General features: G+C 34.8%; 3 protein-coding genes across 3 annotated transcripts; 1 reads left to right on the plus strand and 2 right to left on the minus strand.

The window, feature by feature from the left end:
• Positions 1–5,740: 5,740 nt before the first annotated feature.
• On the minus strand, positions 5,741–7,201 carry LOC123310881. The gene has a single exon (XM_044894565.1). It carries the CDS (start codon positions 7,199–7,201, stop codon positions 5,741–5,743), a length of 1,461 nt encoding a protein of 486 aa, XP_044750500.1.
• Positions 7,202–15,082: 7,881 nt separating this feature from the next.
• LOC123311565 (CCR4-NOT transcription complex subunit 9) lies at positions 15,083–17,648 on the minus strand. Its single transcript, XM_044895601.1, has 6 exons — positions 17,376–17,648; positions 17,182–17,319; positions 16,944–17,121; positions 16,690–16,884; positions 16,521–16,612; positions 15,083–15,922 (listed from the first exon to the last, which is right to left on the minus strand). The coding sequence occupies exons 1-6, from the start codon at positions 17,486–17,488 to the stop codon at positions 15,745–15,747; spliced, it is 894 nt and encodes a 297-aa protein (XP_044751536.1). The 5' UTR covers positions 17,489–17,648; the 3' UTR covers positions 15,083–15,744.
• A 307-nt stretch (positions 17,649–17,955) lies between these two features.
• Positions 17,956–19,714, plus strand: LOC123311566 (lysosomal thioesterase PPT2 homolog). The gene is made up of 5 exons (XM_044895602.1): positions 17,956–18,310; positions 18,362–18,503; positions 18,579–18,686; positions 18,741–19,014; positions 19,437–19,714. Exons 1-5 carry the CDS (start codon positions 18,140–18,142, stop codon positions 19,633–19,635), a joined length of 894 nt encoding a protein of 297 aa, XP_044751537.1. The 5' UTR covers positions 17,956–18,139; the 3' UTR covers positions 19,636–19,714.
• Positions 19,715–21,467: the final 1,753 nt, after the last annotated feature.

The following is a 21,467-nucleotide window of genomic DNA, read 5'->3' on the forward strand; positions in this document are numbered from 1 at the left end:
GATTTTGCTATGCTGCAAGAAAGAGCGTATGGTCTCCTACGACAAGTATTTTTTTCAATTTTTTTTTTCCGCAGGTAACTGAGATATTTGCTGGCCTAAAAGCTCTGGGACACCCGGTATAAACAATTGAATCGCCGATGTCACCCCCATCGTTATTTTTATCGGAATATGTCGAAAAACTATCGAAAAATGATTGTGAAAACAAGTTTTATTGACACTCAAGTTCAAGTTTTTTTCTCTTAAAAAAGCAACTAAATTGGAAAAAAAAGAAACGGAGTGACATCAAGACGTCCTTTAACTTCAATTGCAAAAAAGTCAAGGTTTCACGTAAGAAATTGAAAGCGTAAGTTAGAAACTAGTGAATGCCGTTTTTGAATGGAGATTCTTGAGTTGAGGTATCACTTCCCCTTAACAAAATGAAAAAACCCTTTTTTTGGCTTATTGCTCATTTCACGGCGAATAGTGTTAGATTAAATTTTTTTTTGGGTATTTATCGGTCCAAAAAAAAAAACGGAATGCAAATCTTCAGTTGCAGCATACTGTTAACTTATAGCCGAAACATATTAAAATTCAGTACAAAGGCTATTCAAACTCTAAAGCATGAAAGCTGTTTTCTCCAAAGCGCTGCAATCCAGCTTTAATTAAATGCCTAATTAAACGAAGGGATCCGTGGATTTCTTCCTGGACTAATTGCATCTTGTTTTTCCGCATACAAATTCTCACATTCACCTGAAGAATTTTCTCGGGAATCTTACACCATGACGAAGAACGAGGCGAATTTAAATTTCATCAACACTAACGTTCATATGATTCCGAGACGAATATAGCTGCGCGTTATCTTCAGCAGGATTGTTAACCTGTCATAAAATTTCCACCGAGCACTAGGTGCTGTCCGAATTGAGGGAATTTGCATTTGATGTCATAACTCCCCAGAATTTACTAATTTCGTGATAGTTACTTTATTGCTCTCAATTAAAGCTAAAATGAATTTCCTTAATTAATCCTCCTGTAAAATAAATAATCCATACTTCCAATCCAGCAATCGCTCTGCAGAAAATAAACTCTAAAAGGGATTGTTGGTTTTTCGACACATTTCTTTCTCATTGTACAGGGTGCCATAGTGTTGGTTATTGTCTGAAAAAGTATTCAAGTATTGGGGTTCTTTTCCAAATGGTATGCCATGTCAAAAGTCGGAAAATTATTTTTATTGATCCAATTTTATCATGGTTTTTATAGAGGAAGTCTCCTACTTTATTAGCCATTGGTAATCGCAATCAATGGTCGTTTAATTTCTGTTCATCAGTAGTTGATATAGTTGATGCTTCTACGACGGAGTAATGAAGATACCTTCATGTTGCTCCTTTCACACTCGTCTGCAGAGGATCCACTTATCCCAGATATCAAAAACTTTTCCCAAAATCTTCATTGTCCGGTAACAATTTTCTGATTTGCTCCTGTCAAATTAGTGCAAGAATTTACGCAGGAACAAATCGATTATTTAAATTTTTTTATTGGTTTTGTTTCAAAAACTGGGAGTGAAGAATTTCAAAAGATGCAAAGCCCTCCCAGATAGAATTTCAACCGATAGGCGTCATAACCTTTCATTTTTGTACTATAGAGTTTTGAATGTGTCTAAGTTCCAAGGCCAACCGACTGCTTTTATAAAAGTGAGTGGTCTGCAAATACCTAAAATATTCTATCGTTGTTTGATCAGTATTTGAGTTATCTAGCATCTGGCAATAGGGCTTTCTTATTTTGTTTTATTGTAATTGTTATATTGTAATTACTATACAGGGTGACTGTTCGACTCGTACAAATATTTGAACAGTAGATTCTTGAGCTCAAAAGAAACTCTTTTTTCTCTACCATTTTTTCCGAATCGGCTGGTTTTGAAAGATACAGGCTCAAGTGCCTGTTATATAATTTGAGATTATATTTTATATAAATAACTTATCAGCTTGTAGAAACATATATTTTGAAAATATAAGAAAGAATAAAATTCTATCAGCTTATAGTAAAAATAAGTAACAAAATCAATTTAACAAAAATAAATAATATTAAATATAAATTAAATATGAAAAAATTCTTTCCGAAATAAATATATTGATTTATCATAACGATAACGAGGTAAAGTTCCATTCATCCAAATTCAAATAAAAGATTATATTGTTAGTTAAAAAAAAACCTCATGATAAAAAAGAGGAACAAAAAAAACCATAAAAAAATTTATTTTTCTTTCTATCTCACAAACGGTTTTATCGAATAAAGTTATTATAATTTCGGAATATAGTTTTTCATCTATTTGATGAATATTTTTCGAACACAAGATATCACCCACGTCTTCCCGTTTTCTCATTATGACCATCACATACCAAAAAAATACCAAAAATTTAAAGAACCCAACTCTTAAAACTAAAAGTTAGACGCTATCTAATGAATATTTGAACGTTTTGTAAAATAAAAGTATTCTTCATATTTTCTCGTATAATGCGCCGTTTTCTAGTAATTCGATGTTCAAAAATCAAAAAGTATCTGTGACATTTGAAAAATTGGGTACTTTGGCTGAATACAAGATTTACAGATGTTTATGTCATAGATTAGCTAGTTATTCTGAAGGTAAACTTGTTTTTCCAGGGGTGGCACAGCTCATTATGAAAACTTAAAATGGCTATATCTTTTTACCAGAGCCGAATCGGAAAAAATGACATAGAAAAAAAGTGTTTCTTTTGAGCTCAGGAATCTACTTTTAAAATAATTGTGAGGGTCAAAGACTCACCCTGTATACACTCAGAGTTTTGTCATTTCGTTTTCTTGGTAAACATCACTACAAGCAAACAAATGTTGAAATATCGTCATCGTACTGGACGGATGTAATTTCACGCCCCTTTTCTCTACGACTAAAAACCCAAAATACTCCCTTGCGAATACTATTATACAATATCTCATTCATTCCTCATACTGAATAATTTATTGAATTTCCAATAGACTGTCGAAGGCAGAATTGAATGCGAGGAGCGAAACATAGCCGTTAACAGCAGTTGATTGTACTAAGGGTTGGTAATTTCCTGAATAATTCAGATCGATAGTTACTGGAGGCGTTAATGATGTTCCAAGATGCCCGTGATGATCCGTTCAGATAACAGATGGGAATTCTACAGGCGATGTTCGACAAGTTGTCAAGGAAACTGCCCCGAAATTTTCAGTAGTTTTTTTTCAAACTATGGAGTTTTCCAATATGCATATTTGCGAAAAAAAAACTCTAGATGTAAGATGTAAGTGTATCTCCGAATGAAAACTATAGAGGGTTACCTTATGATTATTAGTAAACTATTCAGCGGAATTAGAAAAGTAATGAAATGTTTTCGATTTTCAAGATAAAAAAAAAAGTCAACTGAAAGGACCATTCTGAAGATGATTAATGCAAGAACCAATATTTTTGAAAAAACCAACACGATATATCGTGATTGAAATATTCCTGGAAAACAACGTAAATATGAAGTGTATCAACATGTACCTATATTGTAAGGAAATCTATGAGTTTTGAGAATTTTTCATGTGAGGGTCCAATTCTTTTGTCGAATATCCTTCGGAAAATTGTGGAGTCTTGCACAAAAATATCTTATGATTGAAACACTTCGCAAAATAACGAAACTTTGAAATGTTCTTGATTTTCAACATACGGACTGCAAATATTCATATTTATCGATTATAAAGATGAGAATTGTTCATACGAGTGAACTATATTTATTAAAATATTCTCGCAAAACTTTGAAAAATTGTCATGTTTTTGCTGTATGAAAATATCTTCTATATTCCGAGAAATAGGAATTGGCTGTTTTGATTTTCACCATGTACCTATATTAAAAAGATATCTATCGATTATCGATTCTGAAAATGAGTAATGACGCGAGTGACTAATAGATCTGAAAATAGTTTCGAAAAATGAGAAAAATTCCCACTATTCCTTGTACGAAAATATCTTATTTAATATTCCTCAAAATAACCGCCGTATGCAGCAGTTGTGATGTTTCAACATTCATTATATCTATCGATGCTGAGAATTAATTATTCATGCAAAAGTGAAGGATTTTTTTGTGGGGAAAAGTGAAATATATTATGATTGAAGTATAGGTACTCGTGCAGGAAAATCATAAAACTTCCTCACAGTTTTTCTAGAATATTCTCAAAAATGTTGGCAACTCTCATTAATTATTTTCAGAATTGATAGATCCAATGCGTTCTATACTTCCATCATTTTGCGAAAAATTTCTTTTAAAAACACTTTCAGGAATAAGACAGGCAATAAAAATAAAAAAAAATAAAAATAAAATTAATATGCATAATTTACCAACTAGAATCAAAGTTATTATATGATTTTCAATAATATAAGTTGTTAAATCACGACCCGTGTTTCGCTATCACAATAGCATCTCCAGGTGGGTGAAAGGTGAACTGCGTGTCGGAGTTTAACAAGTCATTTTACTGAAAATCATATAATTATTCTGTTTTCACTTCAACTATGGATTTTCATCAAGTACCTATCAGCCACATCGTTTCAATATTTGCATAATATCTATTATTTATTATTTTTACTTAAAGTAGCATGATATTTCCTTTGATTACTTCGAATGACGAAACCTTTATTTATATCAATATTGACAGGTATCATGCACCTGAATGTAAATTAAATTTTTTTAATTTTGTTGAAAATCTCTTTTGTGTCTATCCTAACCATTTGGAAGTTTAAAATTTTAACAATTCAAGTGCAGTTTGTGTGCATTGCAGCACTTTTTAACTAGAACTAAGTTAAGATATAGAGAGGATGCGAAATAGTAGATCGGAACAGGGCTGTCGCTAGCCAAACTGGCGCCCTAGGCACAGCCCCAATTAGACACTCTAACATAAGATAAGATAAGATAAGATATTTCTTTATTTCAGATAAATTCGAATTACATGAAGAGTTACAATAAATCCAAAATTAAATGAAATGACGTCACAAAAATTTTTAGTTCACTCAGTAGCTTCAAAATAGTCCCTGAGGTTGTATGGTTCCAATGCAATCAGTAGATTTTTAACTTTATTTCTGAACGATTTATAGTTATTTATGCGTTTTATATCATTTGGTAACTTATTGAAAGCTCTGATGCTCATGTAAGCAGCGCTCTTCTCAGTTAATGTTAATCTATGGGTTGGAAACATTATATTTAAATTTCTTGTGTTGTAACTATTTATATTCTCAGATATGAAACTACTCCTATTTTTATGCAAGAACATAAGGCATTCAAACAAATACAGGCCATAAACAGTGAAAATTCCTCTAAATCTAAAAGTTCCTCTACATGATTCCCTAAATTTCATTTTGTAAATTATTCGAATTGCTCTCTTCTGAATTAGGAATATTTTCTCTGTTTTCATTTGTTCCCCAGAAAATTATTCCATATTTGTAGGTGGATTCAAAGTTTCCAAAATATACTGTTCTTAAGGTTTTCTCATTCATATATTGGGTTATTGATCTTAGTGCAAAGCATGTTTTACTCAATTTCACTGAAATGATTTCTGTGTGTTGACGCCAATTGAGGAATTGATCAATGTAGACTCCCAGAAATCTGACGTAGTTCGATAGTTGGTAGTTACAGTTGGATAAGGTTACTGAATCTGATTTTTCCTTGCTTGACCTACTTGTATCAAAAAGAATGATTTTTGATTTGTCCTCATTTAGAACTAGGTTATTTTGGTTGAATCATGTTTTTGATTTCAAGAAGATGTGATTTGCTTGTCTCGAGAGCTCTTCAAAATCCTCGGCACTGGTTAATAGATTTGTGTCGTCGACAAAATTCACCATGTTTCCTTCATCTTGCAGTACTATGTGGCCTAGATCGTTCAGGTATACTAAGAACAAGAGTGTGCCGATGACGCTTCCTTGGTCGATTCCTATTTTTCTTATCAATATTTTTGACTTTGATTGATTTTTATTTTGAGTGATGGTAACTCTTTGTTTTCTGTTAGTCATGAATGAATCAAGCCATTTAATTGTGTTTCCTCTCACTCCATAAAACTCTAATTTCTGAAGAAGATATTCTTTGTTTAATGAGTCATAGGCTTTAGAGAGGTCTAGGAAAATACCCAGAGCCATCTTACTGTCCTCAAGTGACTCCAAAATGTACTGCAAGAATTCAAAGATAGCTGTCTGTGTTGAGCGTCCATGTAGAAATCCATGTTGGGTATGTGAAAAAAGGTTGTTTTCTTTAAAGTATTCAGTTAATCTTGTCGAGACTAGTACTTCAAAAATTCTGGAGAATGCTGGTAGTAAACTTATGGGTCTGTAGTTGTTGAGAAGTTCTGGGTTGCCTGTTTTGAATATTGGTTTTATGAGTGCTAGTTTCAAGGAATCTGGAAATATACCATGTTTGAAAGAATTATTTATGATGTATGATAGTATTTCGCTGACTGCTGGTAATGATAACTTGACTATCATAATAGGAATTTCGTCATCTCCGCTGCTGAATTTGTTTTTGATGTTTTTTGATAAGTTCTCTATTTCGGAAGGTGTTGTTGGTCTCAGGTAGAAGGACTTCTCTATACGCTTCATGTGAGAATAATCTATAGGTGTTGTAGATATGTTATTTAGGAGGGTGTTTACTGTGTTGTTGTAGTGATCGTTGAAATTTTCTGCTATTTCTTCAGGAGTCCCTTCCAATTGCCAATCTTCAGTGGATCTTGTTGTGCCAGTGATCTCTTTGCATATTTGCCACATAGTTTTACCTTTATTGTCTGACTTGATTATTCTTTCCTCATATGTTTTGGTTCTCTGGTTTTTCAATGCATTGTCATATTCTTTTTTTGTTTTTTGGTAAAGATCAAGATGTTGTGGGCTCACATTACTTAAGACTAAGAGGATGTCTAATTCGTTTTTAATTTTTTCAATTTCAGGTGTTTTGTGAATATGGGCTCGCTTTTTGTTTAGAGATGGTTTTTTGGGAAAATTCTCGTTGAATATATTTATGAATTCAGACATGAAAACATCCCATTGTCTATTCACTTCGGATCTATCTATTTCTCGCACAAGGTCCCAGTTTTTGTTAAATAATTTTTCCAAAAATGCATCTTTTTCTTGCTGGCCATAAAATCTTCGGAAATAGATGTTATTTATCTTTACTTTTTCTGTAGCAAAAATAATTTTTTGTGCTGTGTGATCTGACATATGTATATTAATGACCGAACTTTCCCAATGTTGGATATTTGTGAAGATGTTGTCGATAGATGAGCTTGTTTTATTCGTAATTCTAGTATCCTGATTTATGACATGTTTGAGGTTGAAAGATCTCATAAGGTTTATCAGTTCTGTTCCATCTCTATTTGTTTTTCGTAATTCTATGTTGAAATCACCAGCTACTATTATTTGTTTGTTTTCAGGTATTATTTTGTTTAATGTTTGTTCTAATTTTGAGAAGAAGGTATAGATGTTGCCGCCGGAAGGTCTATATATTGACAAAATGATTATATTTCCTCTCTTTCTGATCCATTCACCTGCAGCGCATTCAAACTCTCCAATTTGAGAAAACTTTTGTAATTTGGTTCTTGTAATACTTTTAAGTGTTTTGTGAAAATATAGTGCTGAACCTCCATGTTTTCCTTCAGGTCTGCAGAAGCTTCCTACTATATTGAAATTACATAGTCAACTCTGTAGTATTCAAAACTTAGGTATTGCATAAACTTTGCTGATGAAAATATTGAATGAATATTGTTGAAGCTGGAAATGTTTTTCAGCAAGCATTAGTTTATTTTGGTACTATGATAATTATATATTTAGTTGATATCAAAATATACATTGGACTTGTCAATAAAAAAAATAAAACAAGGTGTCAATCAATTCGTCTGAATAAAACCCACTTCAATAAATATTTGTTCAGATATTTAAGCATAATTTAGAAATGTTCAGCAACAAAAATCGGTTTAAAGTACAAAAAAATCAAATGTCTTTTAGAATCAAACGATGTATGAATGAAAGATAAGATAAATCCAAGATATTACTAGAACAGTAAAATATCAAAATGAACATATTTTTGTAGAAATTTTCAGCATCACAGTTCATGAGAAGAAGCTATAAATTTGAGAAAATTGTCAACGGAGTTCCTTCATACATTGATAGGTACAGCCAATTAAAAAAATTCAATGAAAATAAGAAACACTAACTCGCTGAACCGAACCTTGACTTTTAAAAAAAAAACGTGCACGAAAATTCTCTACATTTAGTATATGAAGACGCATCATCTCTTGATATTTCGGCTTCTGCAGTTTTTTCCTGCACCTGTAACTTTTAAATGACTCTTACCTATATTTCAATCACACCCAAAAAACCTTTATTACTTACATGAAAGTACTGTTTGTGAGCATATAAAACGCTACAGTTATGAATTCTGTAATTTTGCTAACGATTTTTCTCTTTCCGCTTTTCTTTTTGAAAAAAAAACCTGTTCCATTTTTTTCGAATTCATTTCCCAACATTTATGGTAGGTTTCATAAAACTTTGATTGTCCGATCAACGATTTGACAGTTACTCGATTTCTAAAACGAAATCACTGAAACCTTTTCATTCCTGAATAAAGTGAAGAAGTAGCAATTGAGAATAATTGAATGGACGTGTGAACATTATAATTTGATGCGAGAATGATATTCTGAAAGATCATGACTGAATTATCGATTGAAAACAAATTTTCGTCTATTCGTCAATCAAGCGTTGATTCCCCGATCAAGCTTTATGAAACCCGAGGTAAATTTTTTATAAGCTTTATATTTCAGGATTTCCCATCGATTTCAATCGTATTACCTTGTGTCGAAACAAAGCTCGAACAAAAGCCAGTTATATAGAGCTTACCAACAAGAATTACATTCGAAATCCTCAAATCCAACTTTGTAGTTAAAATATAAAAAAAAATCGAATCTAGAAGTCATTCTGCATTTTCAAAAGATAAAATGAATTGATTCTGGAATCTGGAATGAACCACGAATTTTTCCAATATTTCTTCGGAATACTCTGAATTGCAATATGGAAATAAAATACTTTCTCAAATCTTTCACACCCCTCCTTGAAATCAATATTAATTCTAAATTCTGATTGGGCGTAAGTATTCATAATAAAAATCGTAAATTAGTGGCGCAGCACTCCAGACGCTTATTTATAAGATAAGCCACATTTTTTGTGTCAAAGTTTGAGGCTATATTATATTCTTTATAACTTTACCCATTATGCTACGCTAAAGAAGCCAGTACTGTCAATTGAGCTTGACCTTGCCACCAAATATCATTCCAATTGGCTTTGAATTGATTTGCGCTTTCGTTCTATACCTTCTTGCCATTGTATAAGACGTTATAAAATGTCACAGCTCGATCTATAAATATACGCTGCGACAAAACGTTTTCGGTCCAACCCTCGTACAGCCGAAACCATAGAGAAGGAAGGTCGGCCGAATAGCGTAACGGTAAAAGTTAAGATGTTATACATATTGATAGATCAATTGGATTCGAAACGATTACTCTATAAAGACGGCCTCGGGGGAAAGTGCCGCATTCGATGGGGGTGATCCATGGCCTCCCTCGACATTTGTATTCACTTCTACTTGCCGAAAATCTATTATAGGGGTATTGGAGTTTCCTCTTCCCTATGTGTCTCACGATAATCGAAATGTTCAAGGGATTACCGAGACTATATCGTTTCCGGGTAGTGATAAATATCGCATATTATGCTTTATCCTTCTTCAATCTTCATCCTGAATTGGATTTCGGGTTTCTATGTCGCCATTTTTTCGAGAGTTCCAACAGAAATCTTGAGGCCTTCATTGCAATCATTTCATCATATCATTGCCATATTCGAAGTGAAATATGTTTTTAGGGAACCCATTTAGGAACTAGGTACTTAATAGTTACCTTGAAAATTGGCAACATATTGTGGAAATTAATGGCATATGGGTAGCATGGGTTCTCCAGAAACAATTACCTCTAGAAGTTTCTCAGGGCACAGTTTATGGTCCTGCCTTAAATTTCTAATTTAAGGGAACGGCTGTTCGATATTGTAGAAGAATAATGAGCTTTTGCGATGACACTCTCATACAATGCCAGTCTTACTGTTAGCAAGAACTTCTGTTAGCTAAAATTACAACCAAAAATTTGACTAAAATTTGGTAAATTTCTTGAAGGGTTCTTCTTCTGTGTGCCACAAGACTTCAGAGACGCTTTAGTTATCAACCTCTATAAGAACAAAGACGATACGTCAAATTGCAACAATTACAGGGGCATATCGTTTCTTAGCGTGGCCGGCAAAATTCTCTTGAAGATTATAGGTCGATTCATATTATACGTTCCGCTCAGTTCAGGCCGGCGGAAGGATCATTAGCCGTTGACGGAGGTTGCGTTCATATTATCAGTCACGATCGTCTCAGTCACCTTCCGCTTCGTGTGTCGTGAATCTTCGGTTGCATTCGAATTGACCAGCACTTGACACATGAAGCCTTTCATTTTGATCAAAAGAGTACAACAAGGACCCTAAAAAATATTGTTACATTATCAGTATTATTATTTTCGTTGTTTCTCTTTCGTGCCCTATCTCATAGGACGTAAACTATTGCTGCAATTACGCCTGAATGAATGTTGTGCTTTTGCATTATTGTTAGACGAAGATGAAGAGGAACAAAAAGTCGGTAAAAGGATTGGGTGTCGAACCAATATTTGAAAAGAGAAAAGTTGAAGGTGAATATTGGACATTATAAAAAAAATTGGTCCACACATCATGGCTATTTTAGAATGAACAGGAAATCATTTCGATTATACAGGGTGATTCATTTTGGGACATAGGCTAAGGGCAGATTGTTTGGACCAAAATATGGCGATAGGACCAAATATACCTCAATAAAATATTGCTGTTGAAAAAGATAGAGGGCGTTAAAGTTGAATTTTTTATAAGGGGAGAGAATAATATTTTCTTCGAAGTTTTAAAGTCCTTTATTGAAAGAATTAGAAAAGGCATAGAAGTAGGGGGAGGACACGTAGAACACTTAATTTGAGTTTATTCATTTTATGTTACATTGTTTTTAATTATGCTTTATCGTCGAAATAAATAAATAAAATAAATAAGTCGTTACTTCAAATCCCCTTCCGATGCTCTGAACTATTCAATTGTGTTCTTCTTAAAAACGGATGAAAAAATATACAATGAAATTATTAGCAGAAAACGAAAAAAAAATTAACTTTAACGTCCTCTATCTTTTTCCACAGCAATATTTTATTGAGGTATATTTGGTCCTATCGCCATATTTTGGTCCAAACAATCTGCCCTCAGTCTATGTTCCAATAGTTATGAATCATCCTGTATACTGTGAAAAATTTCGCAATTAATACAAAAGAAAAGTTCAAAGAAGCTTTCACAACAAAGGAAATCCCTCGATTGACTGAGCTGAACTGAGCGGTTGCTTATTCATATTATACGTTCAGTCTCTTTCAGTCCAACCACGCCCTTCAGTCCATCCGCACAATATTCTCTGGAAGAATACCGTCGGACGGCCGTAAGCGTGCCGATAGGTGCTGAAGGGTCGGAGACGGATAGTATGAATTAGTCCATATAAAACACATTGAAAGATATTTTGGCTGAGCTGAACTGAACCGAGACGGACGGATAATATGAACTGACCTTAATATGAACTGACCTTTAAGGCTAATCGTCTGATTCCACTCTTAAGTCGCGTCCACACTATGCCGAACGACATCATTCGACCTATATGGGCGACACATTCGGTTCGCTACGTTCGATTCGACACGGCGTCCAGACTGGTTTTGCAGTGTAGACGTCTCGAATGATGAAAAACGGTTCGACTCAGGTGTTTTTGAGCACTGAATGTGTAGGAGTTGGATTTTGGAAAACAAAATGAATGATTATCCTTTTTTGGCAGCAGCTATTGCAGTAATAATCGCAGTTGCAGGTTGTCAGCGACGCCCATGTCCTCGTAGATTTTGGGCGAGACCCATGTAGTATCAAGAAATGTCGAGAGAAATAGTTTTTCTTCGTTTTATTTATTTATTCATACAGAAATACATCCAACAGACCGAGACCCAATTACAGGTGAATACAATAATACAAAAAAATTACAAATAATACATCGACGATGATGAAGCAGACAAAAAATAAGGAATCGATTGAAATTTATTTTGGGAGGATTTTGCATCTCTTCACAAACCTTTTAGCGCTTTCACTGACAAATTAGTGCAAGAATTCACGCAGGAGCAAATCGTTGATTTCATTTTTAATTAATTTTGTTTCAGAGATTGGGAGTGAAAGCCCTAAAAGGTTTGTGAAGAAAAAAAATAAGGAAGTCTTAGAAACAAAACAAAACAAAAATTACCAACGCGTGTTTCAAGGATTTCCTGAAATGGAGATAATGAGAGAAAAAATGTCAACAGAAAAGATTTTACCTGAATCCCAGTGCGGCTTTCGACCAAATCGAGTCACGGTGGACCTAATTTTCACACTGCGACAGCTGCAAGAGAAGGCCCGTGAACAACAATCAAGGATCTATACAGCCTACATCGATTTAAGTAAGGCCTTCGCCTCGGTGAATCGGAGAGCGCTATGGAAAATCATGGCCCGCCTTTTGGAGTACCCAAAAAAATTTTTAACAGTGTGTAAAAGCCTTCATACCAACAACACCGCTAGAATACAGCATAATGGCTTTACAACCGACCGTTTCTCAACCAACTATGGAAAACAAGGCTGCGTGTTAGCGCCTATACTGTTCAAGATTTTCGCCATAGCTGTCTCGATAATTGCTGATATGAGTATGCCTGTAAGAGGTGTTGGAATAAGATTCAGATTTGATGGAGGCCTATTTAACCTGAAGCGCCTCAGAGCAAGAACCCGTTCAAAGGTTATCACGGAACTCCAATATGCAGACGACTGTACACTTATCGCTAGCAGCCCAGGATCTACAGGTAATGCTGGACACCTATAAATATATATACGAAGCTTCAGGCCTTAGACTCAATATCGACAAAACCAAAATCCTGGTAAGTCCCCCAGAAAGCCTTCAAACACATATCAGCCTGGAGAATGGGCCGCCGTCAGGACCGGCAAACCGGGCACCTGCTGGGGCGGCAAATCAGCTGATAAAACGATACCAATTTCATCACACAAAATTGTTTTTTTCTTCAAAATTGAAAAGACGTACATTATTAATTATTATTAGAGTGAAATCAAAAAGGCGGCTTTTTGCGCTTGGTCGCCAAACAATTCACATATATTCTTCTCAAAGTACCGAATAAAAATGCATTTCAGCCAGAAACAAGAGGAATATCGCCAGATGGAAAACGATCGAAGATGCCGCAATCTACTCATAAATAACAATCTAAGGGTACGTTCATACCGAAGATGCATGGATGAGCGCGGTGGAGGTCGCGGTCGCGGTCGAGGTTTACATCGATGCCTGGCAGTACATGTCGAAGATGCTTTCCTTTCAGTCAAAGCTCATAAACGAACTGAAAAATAAATACGTTACCCTGGTGAATGTCACGTGATTTGAAGAGCGCCAATAAGCGTGCAAGGTACCTCGCGGCAACAGCCCGATCGCCATATAAAATCAAACTATTTTGATCTGCGATCGACATCGCTGTAAACCGCGATGATAAGCGATGATTGCACGCTTATTGGCGCTCTTCAAATCACGTGACATTCACCAGGGTAACGTATTTATTTTTCAGTTCGTTTATGAGCTTTGACTGAAAGGAAAGCATCTTCGACATGTACTGCCAGGCATCGATGTAAACCTCGACCGCGACCGCGACCTCCACCGCGCTCATCCATGCATCTTCGGTATGAACGTACCCTAAAGCTACATTCACAATCAATTCACGGGCCGAAGTGCACTTCGGCACGGAAGCTTAGCAGATGGCGTTCTCTGTTACCATTCACAATGAAATTCAAGACAAAATTTCTTGCAAGTTGCAAACTATCACTTCGGCAAAGAATTTCGTGCCGGCTATGGATGATGCTGATGCTTATGTTTTGATCAGTTACATTTTTGATTCATTTGAGTATTTGGTTCCAAGATTATTGCGAATGGTAAATTTCGTGCCGAAGTGCACTTCGGCCCGCGAATTGATTGTGAATGCAGCTTAAGTCATCCTGTAAATATCTCCACCGCTACGACCACTCGCTGTCCCTTTTTTTGAGTTAATGCTCTCTAGCCAGTCGGTCTCTTTGATAAAAGTCACTCACTGTTTAGTTTTTGGGACGGCTTCCAAGATAATTCAGAAATAATTTTTATATTCTGCTTGCCAATCTAAATTCGAAATATTTATTTCTGGGAGGAATTTAAAATACTTGAGAAGCAAGAGTACCTACCAACCCTTTACAATAGTACATAAATACGAATTGAGACTGTTGTAGATTTTCATATATCTCTTTATCTGTAGAGTTTACAATTTCAAATTGAATCATATTGAAGGTCAGTTCTATATCTGTATTTTTCAAACGTTTCACTGTATGTATTTTACTGTATGATACCGGCGCCGGCATAGTTAGTAGATATACAACCCACTCTTTTGTATTCCTTTTTTTCTTATCGTTTTTTCAGATTCAACATTTACTCAATTTATAAAAAAGACTTATCTCTAAATATCTACTTTTGAACGGGTTGTACGTTATTCAATAAAGAATGATGTACTTGAACTTTGAACTCAATATAGTCACAGCAAGGTGGCAAAATATCATTTTGCGGGGGCGGCGAAATTGTTGCTTTGCCGAGGCGGCAAAATGTCTGGCGGCGGCCCTGCAAATTCGAAACTCAACATACACACCTGTTTTCACATTGTAGACATCGCATTCCGGGAACACATGGGTTATCGTGGTCTAAAACTGGCTGATTTAAACAATTCACATCACAGAAACATGAAAATAACGCACTCTTCGAGTAGAGAGAAACGAGAAATTCTTTAGTTTCGTTACAAGCTACACATAAGCTCCCTCCACTCATACAAACAAATCTGTTCTATCAGAACATCAAAGGGGAACAGGATAAAAAGGGAAATTTTATATCTGAAGTAAAGCAACAGAGTTTTAATTAAAATAATAAATATTACTGCACATGAAATATACATCATGATCGTTATTTCAAGAAAATTATCACTTTTGATATTCGTATTGTAGGAAAAAATTCCCTGACACATAATTACAAATAACCCTTTCTACATAAATGGATGAAGATAATAAAGACTTCTCAATAAAAATCCCAATATCACACCATTCAACAAACATAAAATATACAAGACTAAATTCTCATGAATTTTATAATTACCTGATGAACTGATGCAGTTAGTACATAGATATGGTTCTCTTAAATCACTGTTAAGTACTCATCACAAATGCAAAAAATATTTCAACAAATGATTCTATTTGCAAATCGTTGTTTCAATCGTCCCAACTCATTTACCAATATTTCAAAATTTTCTATCCTTTTATATTAAAACCGTTAATTCAATTATTTTGTATATCATTTCACATCATATCACATCTTTTTGTTATTTACAGTTTACATATTAAATGACATAAAATAATAAGTAATAAATGCTACAAGAATTATGTTGGTTGACCTTGGGCGGATCAAAGCAAAGGAACAGGCAATTTTTACAACATAGGACAAAAAATAATATCTTTCAATTAATTTTCAGCATCAAATTTTTTAACTAACTCTACATCAACTGATCCTACTGCGAAGTCAGGGGGGACATTCCTACTTGGCGACTATCAGCCGGTGGAGGAGTTTCAAGATTGTTGAGAAGCTGTTGCAACCAATGATTAGTAGATTTATCCTCTTGCAAACAACTGGCAAAAGTGTTATCTCTTAATTGATCAGGAAGACATTGCCTCAGTGCTTCTCGGGCTCTAAGAGATAATATGGAAAATTCCATGTTTAAAAGTTCTAAATTCAAATAAGAGGGTAAAAGTTTACATTAAAGCCCACCTCTGTTTTTGTCATCGATTTTTTTTAGATGAAGTATTTTTGAACTTATATATATATAGAAGAAAATCGATTGGTACATATAACAACCTCGAGAAACTCGTTGTTTAAGAGATAATATTTTAAGTCAGAATATTTGATATGAATTCTTCATATATTTTTTTATCTGCTCAGTGCTTGAATAACTTATCTGAATTGTTTATTTGTTTCATTTCAATCTAAAAATGTTATTTTCGAATTCTGTAAGCATTTTTTTTTAGTACTCCTTTCAGTATTTTGGTATAACCCACCTCATAGTAAATTGTAAATTTTCAATAAGTGTTCGAGTCAATAAATATTATGTTGTAGAACTCCCCACATTTTTTTGAATAAACTAATCATAAAATGTTCCTGAGACTAACATTTAAATTCAATAAAATTGATTAACAAATCAATGACTAATATATGAGTTTGGGGTTGAATTAGACAGGAGCCAGTACTTGTTATAGTAGATCTGGTACAATTTCAGTGAATCTCCCTTACCTTGGATTATCAGACAGTCTCAAGTAACACCTGACAACGTGCTTGAGAAGCCTTGATGATGGCTCTTTGGCCAACGAGATAACCATTTTTCCCTAAAAGCAAACATAAAATATACTCGTTATCTTCATGAAAGTAATTTCACTAGCGACAACTGAAGAAAGGTACTCACAAGAATCATAGCCACATGGCTAAACCTATCATACGTTTGACAAATGTAAGATAATCCACTATCATCAAGCAGAATCTTTTGTAGAATGAAAGTCGCAACAGTCTTGCTTAACTCTGAGCCTGATTCCATAATTCTCAAGCAGAGGGGAATAATTTCCGTAGTTAGCAGAAATGTTATTACCTCTTGCTCATCAGTCTAGAAAGAGATTTTGAGGCAGAATGATATAATTACAATCAAACAGTTTTTCAAATTACCTTAACGAGGGCACCAATAACTCCTAGACTAGTCAAACGCAAATATTCAAATGGACGTGTTTTTGACACAGTGTGTAAAAATGGGTACAAAAACAATGGAATATGAGCTACCAAAAAGTGCGACCTAGTTTCTGGATGGGAAGCCACACATTGCAATAAGGCTAGAGCATTGCATACCCTGAAAAATTGTTCAAATAAGTATACACAATATTAGTCAATTAATCAACTTTTTTCTAACCTGTTCGACTGCTGGGCAGTGAGAGTAGCGGGATTGATGGCTGGATATATGTTGATAATTTCTTGTAGGAGTGCAGCAATTGTCCCAAAACTATTCCATAACATTGGAGCCAAATCCGGAACAACTTCCCTTTTTTTACTAAAACAAACATTTTCTCATAGATGGTTGATTTAGAACATATTTTTTCTCTTCACCTTAACTCAGGCAACGCATTTTCCCTAGTTTCGGGATTAGCTAGTTCTAATATCCATTGATATACTCGTTCTCTATCCACAGCTTGTACGCTTGTAGTTGACGGTGTAGTCATTTTACTTTCAAACAATTCTTAGCAACAATTGATATACTATTATCTTGAAGAGTTCATTAATGATTAATTTTTTAAATGTTTAAAGATGCTCGAAGATACCACAAATCCTAATATTTTTTTAAGAAATGAAAGATGATATGACATGACATTATTGACATTCTTTTGTCTATGACCAAACTACAGACCAACAGACCAAAGATTAAACTTTGTTTGTAGGTCAAACTTTGTCTGTAGGACAAAGTTTGGCAATCTGAGATTGTCGAACAAACTTCGAATTTTGTCTTTGTGGATCATCTTTTTTCCAAAGAGCATTATTTTCAATTATTTCATTATCATTCTTACTCTTCATATAAAGAAATATTTTGCAGAGGAATGGTGTTGGCACTATTGACATTGGCAGTTGACAGTGTTGGTCACAGAACACAGAACACAAATTTTTGTTGGTTGAAAAGGTTGACAGGAATAAAATCTCCTGTGATTGTTTTTGTTTATTGTTTATGTATTGCAAAATTTGCAAAATCACTTCAACAACAGATTTTCTGTAATCTGTATATATTATCGAGTATTTATCAATTCATTATAGAAGAATGAACGGAAGTGGCATTGAAGTATTTAATATTGAACAGAAAATCTCCTCTGATCTTCAGTGTTATGAAATATCATTACATTAATGTTTCCAAAATGAAATCCATTTATACATTTATTTTTTTGTCATTGATCCTTACATCAAAAAACAGTTATGCATATAAGCCTGTATTTTTAATGCATGGTATAGTAACTGGTAGCATAAGTATGGATCTGATTAAGTCCAGAATTCAGGAGGTATTTAGCTGAAAATGAACAGGGCAGTATGAATAATTTCTTAATTTTTAGTTGCATCCGGGTACTATAGTATACAACACAAATAAATTCAGTGGATGGTCAAGTGTAGAAAGTATGTGGTATCAAGTACAACAACTGCTATTAGACATTAAGAATATAACTGAACAACACCCTGATGGAATCCATTTATTAGGTTGAGTGATTGAATTTACTAATGTGATTTTCTCAACATATTAAAAAGGTATAAACATTCTTATCAAAATTACAGGATATTCTCAAGGAGCCCTGTTAGCTCGCTCAATATTACAAGCATATCCTGAGCATAATATCAAGAATTTCATATCACTGAGTGGACCACAGGCTGGTCAATATGGAAGTAAGATAAACTCCCGTACATATTAAGTGACAATTAACCTTTTTGAATTTTTAGCACAATTCTTGCATTTAATATTTCCTGGCTTAGCTCTTAAAGAAGCGTATGAATTGTTTTATTCTAGAGTTGGGCAACACACATCTGTTGGGAATTATTGGAATGATCCATTTCATCAGGAATTATATCATAATTTTTCTCAGTACCTACCTTATATCAACAATGAGTTGAAATCCACAAGAAGTGCTCAATTTAAAAATGCCTTGACAAAGTTAAACAAGATGGTTCTAATAGGAGGTCCAGACGATAATGTCATAACTCCTTGGGAGTCTAGGTAACATAAAACAGTAATATAAAAATCATCTGTTGAATATGCAAATCCCTATTGCACAGCAACTCGAAATCATATTAGCTTAAGGTTCTTCAATACTTCCATTCACCCCATGCTTCACAATGCTATTCCAAAACAGAAAGATCAATTCATCTCATTCTCATATATATAAAAAAATTCCCTTAAACTTAGTTTGCCAATATATGAATATAATAGGAGTATTAGCTCAAATAGAAAAATGATGTTTCAAAATAATCCACATTAGTATTTTCTTCAAGTAGAATAAATTCCGATTCTCAATTTATGCTTTTAGGTGTCAGTTTCATTTCACGATAAAGTTAATGTTCAGTGAAATTGGAATACTTTTAATGATCAATTCCCATGAGTCATATAAGAATTCATTCATACTTACTTTTCATTTTCAGTCAATTTGGGTTTTATAACGATAATATGACGGTGGTCAATTTGATCAGCAGGCCTCTATATCAGCAGGATTTGATAGGGCTGAAAACCCTTGATGAAAGTGGACGTTTAGATCTCATCACTGTTCCAGGAGTCAATCATTTCATGTGGCATCTCAATGTTTCCATTGTAGATAATTACATCATAAACTATCTCGATTGAATTTTATTGTGATACTGCAATTAAAAAATTGTAGCAAATATAGGTGCCATTGAAAATAATAAATACTCTGCAGTGAAAAGTGTCATTATTTTCAGTTAAAAAAATTCATTATTCATATAGGACGATCGGCCAATCTGCAGTTATTGGGACCACTGAGTGCAAATTTTCATTTTTCCGAAAATTGAAATTATAATTCTAGTTGTGCAACTTTTGAGTTGCAGAAGTGATATGTGATAATCTGCGCCCTCGCCGTATATCTATATACTAAAAGGACAAGCACCATAGGAACGGTGGTGAAACGTCTTCTAGAAGCCCACAGGGCTTCGAGGAAACAAGAACGAAGCCCGAGTTCCGTAATCTAATTTCTAATTTTTTTAGGCAAGGGCCGAAGGCTTGAGTCCGATTTAAGGGCAAACCGCGCGGATCGATGGCCCGAGCTCGATTTTAGATCGAGAGGCGTCAAGAGTTACCATCGGGTATTAGGGGGGTACTGGCAGTTCAGGGTACTGATGGTGTTACTGATGGCCGCACTCGAATTGTCGAATGACAATCATCGAACTCAAGTAGGAGTTCTTGAGTTCAATTATTACAATCATAAAGTGTCAAGTCAAAGTCAAGTGTTCTGTGATTACAATAGACCCGGAACGAGCAATCCATGGCAGTTCGGGAATATCAGAACTACTCCTAAGTATAAGATAATGACAAAAAACTGGGGGGAAGCTCGCCTAGATTCAGTTAGGAAAAATCTTTTCTAGGGGGGTAAATATCTCCAGTGTACTCCACCTCCTGTAGATGCGCCACTGCTTTTAGTTGCTGGCTGAAGATGATTTGATCATTGAAGGGTCCACAATTCTTTATTGTAGGAATGATATATGGTTAAACTACCGATATGGCTGATGAAACGAAAGAATATATTAATTGATGATAAGAGACGAATGAGAATCAATCACTTATTATTATAAAAAGTGTATGTCACTGAACTGAAAATACATAAAAAAATACAGTGTACAGACAAAATTATGTGTAGGCATCACAGCTCGATATCTAGTTGGTTAAGCCATTGGATGGACCGCGATGTTGTATGCAAAAAGTCAGAAGTTGTGCCAGAAAATCTCCTAGTCGGACACTCATAGGCAATGTGATGCATTGTTTGAGAAGCAGCACCGCAATCGCATTCCGGATTCATTCTCATCCCCCATTTGAACAAGGCCGATCCACTTCTTCCATGGCCAGTCCGGATCCTGTTTAATCGAACCCAAATTTTACGGGGCAGATTGAAACCCTGTGGTGGATTTTTTGGATCTAGTAAGGGGTGCCAGGCTGGATCAACCCTGCTCTGCCAGCTTGCTATCCACTCTTCATATCCGTTAAAGTTGTTGATTACAAGCTGTTGGGCTGTTTTTACAGTTGGATTTCTTGATTTTAATCGGTTGAATCTAATGATGTCTTGATGGATCGGTAGGTCTAGGTTTTCGCTGACCTTTTTAAACTCACGAACCAATATCTGCTGTCTACGGATTTTCGGTGGTTCGATATGACACAATACGGGTAGCCATTCGATAGGTGTGGACTTAATAGACCCCGAAATAATTCTCATTGTTTGATTGAGAACGGTATCCTCTTTACTAACGTAAAGGCTGTTTAGCCAAACCGATGCGCAACCGGGGTGCAAATCTAGCTCGCCTCCTCGTGGTGCACCATGGGTAACGCTAAAGAGCTAGAACGATAGGCAATCCAGACTATCGCACGATCTCCTGGATAACAAAACATCCATACTGCAACATAAAAAATTTGAATTTGAATTCAATGAATTTAACCATTCAACCCCTATG

This window comes from Coccinella septempunctata, chromosome 4 (assembly GCF_907165205.1).
Source record: "Coccinella septempunctata chromosome 4, icCocSept1.1, whole genome shotgun sequence".
Lineage (NCBI taxonomy): Eukaryota > Metazoa > Arthropoda > Insecta > Coleoptera > Coccinellidae > Coccinella > Coccinella septempunctata.